Source organism: Acomys minous (genome assembly GCF_964271855.1).
Source record: "Acomys minous genome assembly, chromosome: 14".
Classification (NCBI taxonomy): domain Eukaryota; kingdom Metazoa; phylum Chordata; class Mammalia; order Rodentia; family Muridae; genus Acomys; species Acomys minous.
In genome coordinates this window covers 79,129,844-79,142,356 of record NC_140496.1, presented here as the reverse complement: position 1 = coordinate 79,142,356, position 12,513 = coordinate 79,129,844, and the positions used below count along the sequence as shown (strand labels likewise).

General features: G+C 43.7%; 1 protein-coding gene across 2 annotated transcripts in view; it reads right to left on the bottom strand.

The window, feature by feature from the left end:
* Positions 1-12,513, bottom strand: part of SEC24D (SEC24 homolog D, COPII coat complex component) — an 88,115-nt gene that overhangs the window by 60,736 nt on the left and 14,866 nt on the right. For both annotated transcript variants that reach the window (XM_084755905.1, XM_084755904.1), the window contains exons 4-7: positions 10,958-11,106; positions 8,961-9,236; positions 8,562-8,695; positions 3,496-3,607 (exon numbers count right to left, since the gene is read on the bottom strand). In XM_084755905.1, the coding sequence (XP_084612031.1) occupies positions 3,496-3,607; positions 8,562-8,695; positions 8,961-9,236; positions 10,958-11,106 (671 nt within the window). The remainder of the gene's footprint in view (positions 1-3,495; positions 3,608-8,561; positions 8,696-8,960; positions 9,237-10,957; positions 11,107-12,513) is intronic.

Genomic DNA, 12,513 nt, shown 5'->3' with positions numbered 1-12,513 from the left:
CATCTCTCCAGTCTGACAATCACTATTTCATCCCCATGTCTACCAAGATGTCTTCTATGGGCATATAACAACATTTTATATTATCCCATGAGACTATGTCAAATATAATTGCAATTTACTATATTTTCTATACTTTTGTAAATTGAATTTATAAATTAAAAATCTACTTGTAATACAAATGTTATTTTTAAAATCATCCTAATCACTTTTTAATATGCATTAGATTTTCTGACCAAATACCTTTATTGTATGGCACACAAGAGACCTAAGATAACACCCATGTCATGAGGACTACTTTAACCATTGGAATAATTTAATTTTGTATCCATAAGGATAGATTATTAAGAAATTGTGTTGGGAAAACTGGATATCAGAACTTTGCAGAAAGACTGTAAGAGTCAAAATTTGGTTAGGAGGATACAAGTAAAAATATTTTCTGGGCATGACAGGACCACTGCATGCATGAACCCACAGCAGCAGTGGTTGCCTGCATATGATCTGCACAGGATCAGCCCGCTCAACATTTTAGCATAGCGAGCAAAGGGATTCACATCCACTACCCTTAACTGAGGGACTATTGACAGCTGACGGCTCATGGGGGAAGGAGAGTCCATTTCCTTTAAGGGTGTGGCCCGGGCAGGTCTACCATACTCCAGTAGATGGCCCTACAACCATAAGGGCAGCATACATTGGACTAGGTCACTTTTTTGGGGGGAGGACAGGAATTTTGGAGGGGTGTGAAGGTGGGGATGGATCCGAGAAGAAAAGGGGTGAATATTATCAAAGTACATTGTATGCATATATGAAGTGCTCAAAAGATTAATCAAAATAAAATGTTTATTGACTATCAATTACTTTTTACTTTTCAAGGCACCATCCTAGATTTTAAGATTTTTGGTTTGTTGTTTGTTTGTTTGTTTGTTTGTTTTTGGTGCTGGGGATAGCACCCAGAGCATCACATGCTAGGCAAGCACTCTACTGCTGAGTTTTAGGCACCTTTAGCCTTTTTAGTTTTATTTTGAGACACTATTACTAAATTGCCTGGGCTGGCCTTCAATTTATTGTAGGCCAGACAAACCCTGAACTTGAAATCCTCCTGCCTCATCCTCTGGGGAAACTAATATTGAAGGCCTTAGCTATCAGCCATGCTACTGATCTAAAACATTTAGGATTATAACCTATTGGGACCAGAGACTATAATCAATGTGTATTGACTGTCCACTTCATTTTAGGTACTGTCCTAAGTTTTTCTGTAGACTGTAGGTTTTTTGAAAGGGTCATGGATAATAGAAACAAAAAGAATAAGTCTATTATCTAGGACATTGGAACATGACAAATGCTATGAAAAAGAAGCCTCCGGCTAAGGAGTATCTGAAAGGAGGAGGCTGACTAAAATGTTAAATATTTGCAGGGTTAATCTAAATAAAAAGGTACCATTTGAGCAGACACAAAGGAGGCGAGGCGTTCACTCAGGCACACTTACACAGGAAGCCGAGCTGAGGGAGAGCAGGAGCTGTTTAGATGGGGGCACAGCAGCGGCTGAGGCTGAGGACAGAGGAGGTGCAAATGAAAACACAGTGGCTCTGCTGTGCTTGGGGAGAGGAATGTCTCTCAACCCAACTTGGGTCTCCCTGGCTGTGGTGTGGAGAATGGCTGCAGAGGAGACCCAGAGCCAGGAAGTGACCGACAGGTTCTAGACACATGCCCACACGATGACACAAATGTTTGCAGGAGTGATGTGTGTGACTCTGAGGGAATGGGGAGAATGGGAAATTGCCATGCACCTTCAGGAGCTCTGAGCAGAGATGGTGCGCGGAAGTACGTTAATTCACTGCAGCAATGGCTGTGGCCAAAGGACTAACTCAGCCCACGTCACAAAGAGGTCAGAGGAAGCGGAGAAAGCATCTTAGAGAGTGAGTGGGGGTGAGCGCGGGGAGGGTAGAGGCATCTGCCTCCAAGCCTGACAGCCTGGGTTCTGACCCCAAGACCCACTGAATGGAAGGAACTTCCACAAATTGTCCTCCGACCTTCACATGTGCTCGATCACACACACACACACACACACACACACACACACACACACACACACGCACGTGTACAAACGGTCACCCGTACACACACACCCAAGTACATACACACAAACACACACATGCACACATGCATTCAGACATACACATGCATATGCACACATGTACAAGCATGCATACATACACACATGCACACACACACACATGCTCACATGCATGAACAGAAAGAAGGAAGCAAGGAAAGGAGAAGGAAAGGAGAAGGAAACAAGCAAGGAAGGAAAAAAAAAAAACCATTTAACATTGAGTGAGGAGCCAGCGCTCTAGCTGTGCAATGAGGGAGGCCCATTAAAAAAAAAGGGCATACGGCCACCTGGACCCGATGGTGCCGCTAGACCAACTTGTTCAGCAATCCAGACGGAGACCCTAGAGAGGTCTGAAAATAGCTCCAAAACCTCAATACTATTCAAAGTATTAAGTAAAATTGATGAATGTAAAAAAAAAAAATGCTCACGCAGAACTAAGAGTCCAGAATGAAACTGTTGTTGTTGCATATTCATAAGAGTAGAAAAAAACTATCCTACAGCATGTCATAAAACTTTACAAACACGAGCTCCCTATGTACCTTTGATGACTGTGTAAAGAATCAGGAACAAAGAAAAATCAGTCCAGAGCATTAATTAAAATGACTTAATTTAATATTAATGTCTGATGACTGCATGAGGCGATGACTGGGCTCCGGATGGCTCAACAACTCTGAGTGAGATAAGGGTGACAGCACACTTCCAGGACAGAGTGCACAGCCATTAAGACGGTACATTCTGACGTCACCAAGCCTCTTTGCTGAGTATTGAACCCAGTACCTTCATGCACGCCTGGCACAGCTCTGCCGCTGGACTGCAGCTCTAAGGCCACCGGGTCACACTGTGACTTGCCAGGAACAACAGGGGAAGGGTCTGCCTGCAGCTTGGCAGGCAGATTAAAATGAGAGAGGGGGCTGGCTGTGTCGGGAGGCGAGGAGATCAGTTTCTCCTTATTCTGGTTAAAGGTGCAGAGCTCAGAAGCAGAATGTCAAGGGAGCTCTTGAAAACATTGTCCCCAGGGTACCGCGCATCAGCTGACTAGCCCAGCTGAGCCCCTCTGCTCTGCTCACGATGCCCACTCGAGTAGGAGATGGATTACCTTAAACTATAAATCAAAACTTGCAATTGTTTTACACAGATACATTGCGTTGTACGCCACTCGAATTTCTCTGGACTACCACAGCAGGGAATGTCCCTCTGTTGACAGCACCTTTTGGGTCTTTGAGGAACTAATCAGGAACTGGCCTATTCTCTGCTATAATGAGGCTGCCTCTCAATAGTATTGATCAATGGGGTCAGGCTATTTGTCTTGAAAATAGTAAGAACATTAACAACAACAACAACAACAACAACAACAACAACAAAAGTAGTCATGGAAAAATAAATACCTTGGTCTTGAATCACACACTCCGTGGTGACCAGCGGCGGCACCTGGCCTCTGGTGTTGGTAGTGTAGACTTGTCCGCCTCTGGTGGCCCTGTCACTCTCGATCACTTGGATCTGACAAACAAGACGTGAAGAGTGGATTAAAGTAAGTTACAACGTGTCCTGACACACAGTTAAAAGGGACAGTGGCTTATTCCTGTTCCCTCTTCCCCTCCCTTTCCAGAGAAAGAGGAAAGAAGAGAAAGAGCAGGGCAGAGGGATGGAGAGAAAGAAAGACAGGGCAAGGAGAAATGGAAAGAGAGAGGAGGTCTTCGAAAAATCCTTTTATTTCTTCTCAGATAAATCGATCGACCATGCCTTCACTTTCGTCTTCATTTACTCTTACAATTTTAGACCAATATTTGTCAAATTTCCAAGTTCTATTCGGTAATACTGTTAGCTTGGACCCTGGATCTTTCAGATACCCTTATTTTATTTATTATACTTTCTTCTTTATTATAGCTATGGATGAGCATTTGAAAAATACTTTAGAAGGAAAAGAAATGTGGAAGCTTTAAAAGAATCGTTCTTGCAATCAAAAGAAAACTCTAAAAATCTTTAAGTAGAGAAGAAATGATATTTAATATCTGAGCTAAAGCTGCCTACTTTGTACCCATCTCCCCCCTCAGCTTGCCCTTCAGGTCCCTTACCCACCCTCCTCAGAGTAGAAGGTATCTGGGGGGTGGGGGTGCCTGTTGTTTAGCAATCATGATGAGCAAAGGCCCCCAAATGTTGTCATCTAACTTACAGACATATTCCTCCACTACTAACATTTGATGAGGAGGACCACAGCAATTTTTGCTTTTGTCGTCATAACTGCCCAGGTTTAAAACTGTGAGCAAAACTGAGTAGAATGAAGTGGGAGAAACAAGAAGTAACCCAGAGGCTGTCTTCCTCCAGTCCCTCCCTGGTCCAGTTTCACACTTTCCACAGAAAAGAGGTGAGATGGAGATGGGGAGAAAACAACAGAGGGGGAAAAAAACAAAATAAAATGTATTTTAGAATTTTTTTAAAAAAGAAGAAGGAGGAGGAGGAGGAGGAGAAGAAGAAGAAGAAGGCAAGCACTAGGAGGCAATGAGAGGAAAGGAGCCTCTTTGCTGGGATAAAAACTAAAAGATGCCCAGTTTCCCATCATTAACATAAACACTGACTTTGAACCAGCTCTGAAGGGTTCTCTTCCACTCCAGGCTCACCGAGAGCAGATGGTGCTGGCATCACAGATTCCACGAATACTGGCAACCAACCTAGCCTGAATTCAAACCTCTATCTATCTGCTGTCTGGCTCCCTCAGAGTCTGAGTAGTTAGAAACCCAAAGATATAGGATGTGTTCCAGACATCACAGCCACAGCAAGACACAGGCAAGATGCTACCATGAAAAAGAAGCGTGCAAAAACATGAAGACACTGTAATTATAGTCTGTATTTAATCACAAAGTGAATTGAGTGACTTAAAATAAGAGTAGCTTTTTACATTATTAAATATTAGCATTTAGCATGGTCATTCCAACCAACAAATTCTAAGGTGAATATTATTTATACTACAACCATGTGCCTAGAACACTGAACCTACACAGTCACCAATCAGTCTTCCTAAAAATCTGATTTCAAACTATCCATTTATAATGTGCAAAGCCTGGTCCCCAAAGAAACAATGTTATAATTAGTCATCATTAATTAAATCCACATCTTGTCAGAACAAGACACAGAAAAGAGTAAGAAATATCAAGCAGTTCTAGCCATTGGTAAAAATAGCTTTTGTTTTTACCCCAAATGCACTCTTCTGGAAAAACACCATCAGAAATGAAACAACGAGCAAAAGCTCCAACAGTGACTTGCATGTGTGAGCTGAGGTGTAGCGTAGTGACATGTGACAATGGCAAAGCACTCTCAGAAGACATAGATCTCTCTCCCCTTCAGATGTGCCACTGGGGTCATTTCCACGAGTGATGTGGGCTCATAAAACACAATCAGGAGAGAATGCAAAGGGAGCGCTGCTCTTGAGAGCAAAGTCTAAAGAGGAGAATGAAGTTAAGATGCACGGCCACATAAGCAGAACTGTTTGAACTGTGGGTGGTGAAAGGAAAAATGGATGGACACAACCTCTGAGCACCTCCCCCCATGGATGCAGAAGAGGATGAGGGAGAGCTTCAGGGATGATGCTTCTATCACGTCACAATGTGGCTAAGACCACCAGTCGAAGGACTACTGTATTAAGTGCCTCACTCAGGATTGGAGGATGGTGTCTTTCTTTCCAAAAGAATGCTTCATTAACAAAATGAGTTGTTTTCGTCATAGGAAAACAAACAGGCTCCATCTGGTGTCACTTGACATTACTTCAAGGTAAAAATCATGGGTCAGATTGGCACATTGCACCCTTTAGAGGGTGGTGACGAATCCCAGCAGCAGCTGCTGCCTCTCCTTAATGCTCATTCACCCCTCAGCATGCTTCTAGAAGCACCTACAAACTACATCCCTGCCCCCATGGAGCACATGCCTGCGAATACAAGAACGGTGGCAGACAGATAACTGTACAGATAACTGTACAAATAACGTGCCTTCTGCCGGGCAGTTAGATGTTATGGGTATGAACAGACTTAGACGGAGCTCCAGGGATGCTGGCTGGGTAGTAAAGACATGGGGGGTGGGGGGTAACATATGAGTCGGGCCTTGCATCTGCCTAGGGAAGGAGGATGCATACTGGCCATAGAAATGTCAACAGTCAAGTTGAGGTACATACAAGGCATGTTTGAAGAGCTAGCGTAACTAAAGCAGAGGTGCAGGGAAAGAAGAGACCAAGTCAGAGGCATCTACATTTGTGTACATGTGTTGTGAGGGGAGCTGAAGTCAGGAGTGGCCAACAAGGAAGCATCACATGAGGTACCGTAGGAACTTTGACTCTGAGCTGCAAGCTTTGCTCTGAACCAGGGTCTGATCTGACTTAGGACTGATGGACAGCCTGGCGGCTGTGCAGAGACTGCCTGGCCAGTTAGGAGGCTCCCAGAGTCTCAGGCAGATGGATGGCGGGGCTGATGAAGAGACTAGAACTAATCACAGGGCTACACGAAGAGAGTCCGTGATGAGTCTGAGGCTTTTCGGGTAAGGAGCTGGCAGATAGGGCTGGGGCTAGGTTGCAGGGAAAAGGTCTTAATGAGGATCCACGTGTTTGCTGGAAGCCATGAGAATGAGAGTAACTACTGTGGTGACTCCACATTACTGTGTCCACAGTCCACAGTCTGAATGAAGGCCCGAGAGCAATTCCTAGGATGCTCTCAGTTGATGTCACCTGCATGGTCTTGTACTTACTATTGTACATTGTATTATTCAATATACTTGGCATAATGTTAACCTACACACTAAATGCCCTTGAAGAAAAGGTCATGCCAAGGATTAGGCCTTGGGGCTCCCTAATTCTAGGAGAGGGTCAGACAATAATAAGAACCTCACACAGATACATGTGTACAAGCATACAAAACACATACCTCACATATACACAAATATATATATATATGCACATACCACACAGATATATACAGACACTCATATACATATATGCAAACACACATACAAATATATACACACATACATAAACATGTACACTCCACACAGAGACACATATATGCATATATACAAACATATATATATATGCACACTACACACACAGACCTACAAATACATACAACCCCTTACACCAGTGGTTCTGAATCTGTGGGTGACAATGCCTTTGGGGGGTCCAAACAGCACTTTCACAGGGGTCCTACATATATAAGATATTCTGCATATGAGATATGTACATTATAATTCATAACTGTAGCAAAATTACAGTTGTCAAGTAGCAATGATGATAATTTTATGTTGGGGGGGGGAAACACCACAATGTGAGGAACTGTATTAAGCGTCACAGCATTAGGAACGTTGAGAACCGAGATTCAAAATAAGCTCAATGTAAACAAAATATTTAACCCATATAAGATAATTTTGTTTTAATTGAAGACATTTTGTCACTGGCATAAACGGCTTAACAGAAGAAATGTTTATTCTGTCTGTTCCAGAGGACCCAGTCCATGGCTGCCTGCACACATGCATTGGGCAGAGCCTCCTGGTGGAGGTGCTGTGGCATGTATGTGGTATTTGTGTGTGTGTGTTTGTACGCGTCACAGCAGACAGGGAGCAGAGAGCACGACAGAAAGAGGCCATGTATTAATTCTTTTTCTGTTGCTGTGCTAAAGCAACACGGCCAAGGCAACGCCCAGAACTAAAAGCTTATTTTGGCTTATGGTTAGAAAGTTAGAGTCCATAACGGCAGGAATATTAGGGCAGAATGTGGCAGACATTGAGGCAGGAGCAGGAAGCTTCAAGTGGCTGTAGGAAAAGGACTCCAGCTGGCTAAACCCACCCCCAGTGACAAGCGTCTTCAACAAGGCCACATCTTCTAAGTCTCCCCAGGCAGTGCCACTAGCTGAGAACCAACTGTCCAAACACATAATCCCATAGGGGACATTTTCCTTCAAACCACCACATGCCAGGAACAAAATACCCCCAGACTGACTTCCTCCAGGTAAGGCATAGCCCCTCAAGTCTTCAGACCCTTCCAAAGCAGCACCTGACTGGGAACAAAGCATTTGTGGGGGCTCTTTCATATTGGAGCCATAGAAATGCTAAGCCATTAACATAATAACGAAGGCACTAAGAGCTGCTAAAGTTGAATTCTTAATGTATTATAAAGTTTGTTATAAACCTTTGATACTTTGTTACAAATCTTCAAGTTTACAGAACTATAAAAATAGCTAAAAACTCTTCATCCTTCTCTGTATCTGTCTTCTTTTGAACATGGCTCAGTTTCCCTGATGAGAAGGCTCAGTCCTCCCTCTAAGCCCACAGCATGCTCTGAACCCCAGTATTCCTCCATCAGAACCGCAGGAGAGAACAGAAGCCTCCTCCTGCACCAGTGTCTCAGAACTTCTAGGGCCCCGGAGGACTCAGTGCTAACAAAGGGAAGAGCTTCAGTGTGGGAGAGAGAGGGAGCACTTACCGGGCTGGGGATGGAGTCAGGATCCAGCTTCCTCTGGAGCTGTGGTGGTGGCCCAGCCATCTGGGCAGGGCCTCCAGGGAAGCCTCCTGGGTAAGACACCTGCGCACCTCCCATCTGAGGTCCATAGTTGGTTGCTTGAAAAAAAAAATAAAGAAGAAATAACAGTCTCCACACCAAGGTGTAAGACTCACTGGCAATATTGCATTGCTGAATCATGCATGCTGCCAAGCAGAAAGCTAAAACTGAGTTCCTATACTTCCTCTTTAACTTTCTCTTCTAACACAAGCCAGAGGCTACTGGTCCTTCACAGGTGACACAAACAAACCTGACTTCCATCTTAGGACACATCCCCCCTGCCCCCCAGTGACCCACACCTTGGCCTCATCCTGCCAACCTTACCTTGCTGGGGAGGGTAGCCAGCACCCAGGGGCTGGCCTGGTGGAGGTGGGGTCTGATACTGGGCATTCAGAGGAGCAGGCCCAGGAAGTCCATCCTGCCTATGAGTTGGTGGAGCCATAGGAGAGGCACCAGGGCCGTTCAGGGTGGAGGGCGGAGGTGGCAGAACCTGAGAGCCTGGCTGCAGAATAGATGGCTGGGCAGGTTGCGGAGGCCCCTGGAAGGCACCTGCTGACTGGAGGCCAGGGGGACCCTGGCTCTGGGGAGTCATGCCCACACCTGTGGAAGAGAGAAGACTGTGGCTAAGAGACGCATTTCTCAGCTCTGATGCCTATGGTGGAAACATTTGTTTTCTATACACAAAGCAAGAAGGCACGCTTGTAAATTATATATTTATGTATATATTATGGCAACAATTAAAATCATCCCTCAGAAAGTGATATAAATATTACTTGGGCGTTATTTTTTTACAAATAGAAAGTTTTATGAGTATAAAAGCAACACCTCTAGTTTTAGTAAGAAATTTCTTTTTAAAACAAGATTTAGTGTTTATGTGTGTGTGTGCATGTGCGCGAGTTGTGCATGTGTACATTCATATGTGTGTGTATGTGTGCGTGTGCGTGCGTGTGTGTGTGTGTGTGTGTGTGTGTGCGCGCGCGCGCTGTGTGTGCTGAATGGAGTCCAGAGGAAGGAGCTAATACTATAGGCAGTTGTGAGCACGCATGTGGGTGCTGGATGCTGAACGGGGGTCCACTGCAAGAGCAGCAAGTGTTCTTCACCCCTGAGCTATCTCTCCAGTCCCCACTGAGAGACTTAGCAGCACAAATTTTAACTTCAGTGCACTGACTTTACAAAACCCATGCACTAATTAAAAACACTTATATCTCCTATAAAACCTTGAAAAATATAAAAGGAAAACTGTGTTGAGCAAGAATCATTCAGATAATTTATACTTTTACTAAATTATTTGCATTCTGAGCTTGACTTGACAAGACAGGCTCCTGCCTTGAGTTCCCGGCCTAACCTCCCTCAGTGATGAACAGTTGCCTGGAGCTGTAAGCTAAAAGAAACCCTTTCCTCCTGTTGTTGTTTTTGGTCATACTATTTTATCCCAGCAGTAGAAACATAACCCAGAAAGGGAGCACCCTTAAAGCAGTGGTTCTCAACCTTCCTGATGCTACGACACTTTAACACAGTTCCTCATGCTGTGGTGACCCTACCCCCAATCATAACATTATGGTTTTGTTTCTCCTTCATAACTGCAATTTTGCCACTGTTATGAATCATAACGTAAATATCTGATATGCAGATGGCTTGAGGCGACCCCTGTGAAAGGGTCGTTCAACTCCCAAAGGGGTCACGACTCACAGGCTGAGAACCACTGCTTTAACATCTACCATGCAGCTATGCTGCTACTAGGGTGGGCGTTCCTGCTCTCTCCTCTTTATCTGGCTTGTGGCATCGGAGATTTGGTTGTTCCAATAACCTAACATTGAATTAAAACTCACTGTTAGACAGTAAGCATTGTATATTTAATTTGGAGGACCCTATTAAACAATACCATCTTAACACCACCCTCACAGCTCCTCAAATAATTACACTGCTTAATATCTACCTGGGAATTCGGCATTTTTGTCTTTTACTGTCCTAGCAATGAAAGTACAGTGTTCTGAGGGCTCTTCAATTATAATGAAATAGCGGCAACATGTTCAAGAGAAAATTAAGCAGAGCCATTCACAGGATTAATGGCGCACAAGGTAGCATTTACTATGTCATGCCAGGGTTATGCTATCTTAAAGAAGAAGAAATGGTGAGGGTGGGAGTGTAGCTCCTTGGTAGCTTAGCATGGCTGGGGTTCTGGGTTTAACCCCAGCAGCACAAAGGACACTGAGCATCGTAAATGAACGGTGACAATGCACCCTTACCATAACTGTTGATCTGCACCCTTACCATAACTGTTGATCTGCACCCTTACCATAACTGTTGATCTGCACCCTTACCATAACTGTTGATCTGCATGGAGCCGAACTGACCACCCAGCTGGGTGACAGAGGAAGTGGACCCAGGACCTGGATAAGATGACGGTGGCAGTGGCTGGCCTGATGCATAAGAGGGTGCCGCATTATTGACAGGTGGGGGCCCTGGAAATCTAAAAGGCAAAAGGTATTGTTAACATCACAGAGTTTCTTAAGCAAATAAAATACAAAATAGTTACTATTTCTAAAACAACAACAACAAAAGACCTTTCTCTATGTGGTAGGAAAAATGACTGCTATTGGTCATCTTATATTTAATCTTGATATGAGCTCAAAATAACCCATGTAGCAGCACCCCCACTTCCACTCAAGGTTTCCTATGCCAAGGGAGAGATGTTTATAACAGGAACACAGACAGCTTTGGAAATCAGTTTGGAAAGATGAGCCCAATGCCGCTTCACATATGCTTAACTTGATCAATAGAAGAAACCAGCAACAACACAACCAAGAGCACCTGGTTTATGGTTATGTTTTTGTGACCATTCTGTTTATCATTCAGACCCAGTTTTTTAAACAAAACAACAAACCGGGAGTTTGTCTTAGGTTCTGAAGTCGGCAGGGCCCTCCCTATAAAACGGTGTAGGTCATTACTTGGCAACACTGTAGCAAGTTTGAAGTAGGTTCTTTGTTTTCTAAAACCTTCATCCTGCTTTACCTTTGATGTAGTTCAAAACTATGTCTGCTGTGTGTCACTGTCACTGTCTTGATCTAAGCAGTGGCTATCACCAAAGGGTGGTCCCATCCTGGGGACACAGCACAGGAAGCTAATGAATGCCTCGGAGTCATTATGACTCTTTTCTTGTTAACTCTCAATTTCAAGTAAAAATTAAGGTTTCAGACAAGGCCTGACTTCAAGATCTTTATTGGCAACAAGAGCTTGCTTTTGTTACGTATGTCTTGATTTACATCCCTCGCTGAGAGGCCAGGGGCCACAAGAGTGCTGGCGCACAAGACGTCCACAGCTCTTTCTTTCTTTCTTTCCTTCCTAGCTTTCTTCTTTCTTTCTTTTTCTTTCAATCTTTTTTCTTTATTTACATTTTTTTCATTAATGTACTTACTCACTTTACATCCTGATCACAGCTCCTCTCCCTCCTCTCCTCCCAGTCCCAAGTACTGGGACAGTTGATGTTTTAATCCTAAAATATTTCTAAAGAAAAATGCCTCTCTGCCAAAATTTTTAGAAGAACCAACATAATTAGACTATGCACCCTTCAATTTAAATATATTTTGGGGAAAAGGAATGAAAAAAAACAGAAGAAAAAAGTTAATTAAAAATTTTAAATTACATTTCAATTGCATGTGTGAGTGCATGTGCACAAGTCACAGTGCAGAGTTAGAGATCAGGCAACAATTGAAGAGAAGTCTCTCTTCCCACCATGTGGGTCTTTGGGACTGAATCTAGACTATATGGTTCGGTGGAAAGTGTCTTTAATCACTGAGCCCTCTCTGTCCAAAAGTTAATGTTTGATGGTAAGTTTTCTTTGCATCTCTATTTACTCCATGATCCTAGCTGTGAAGCA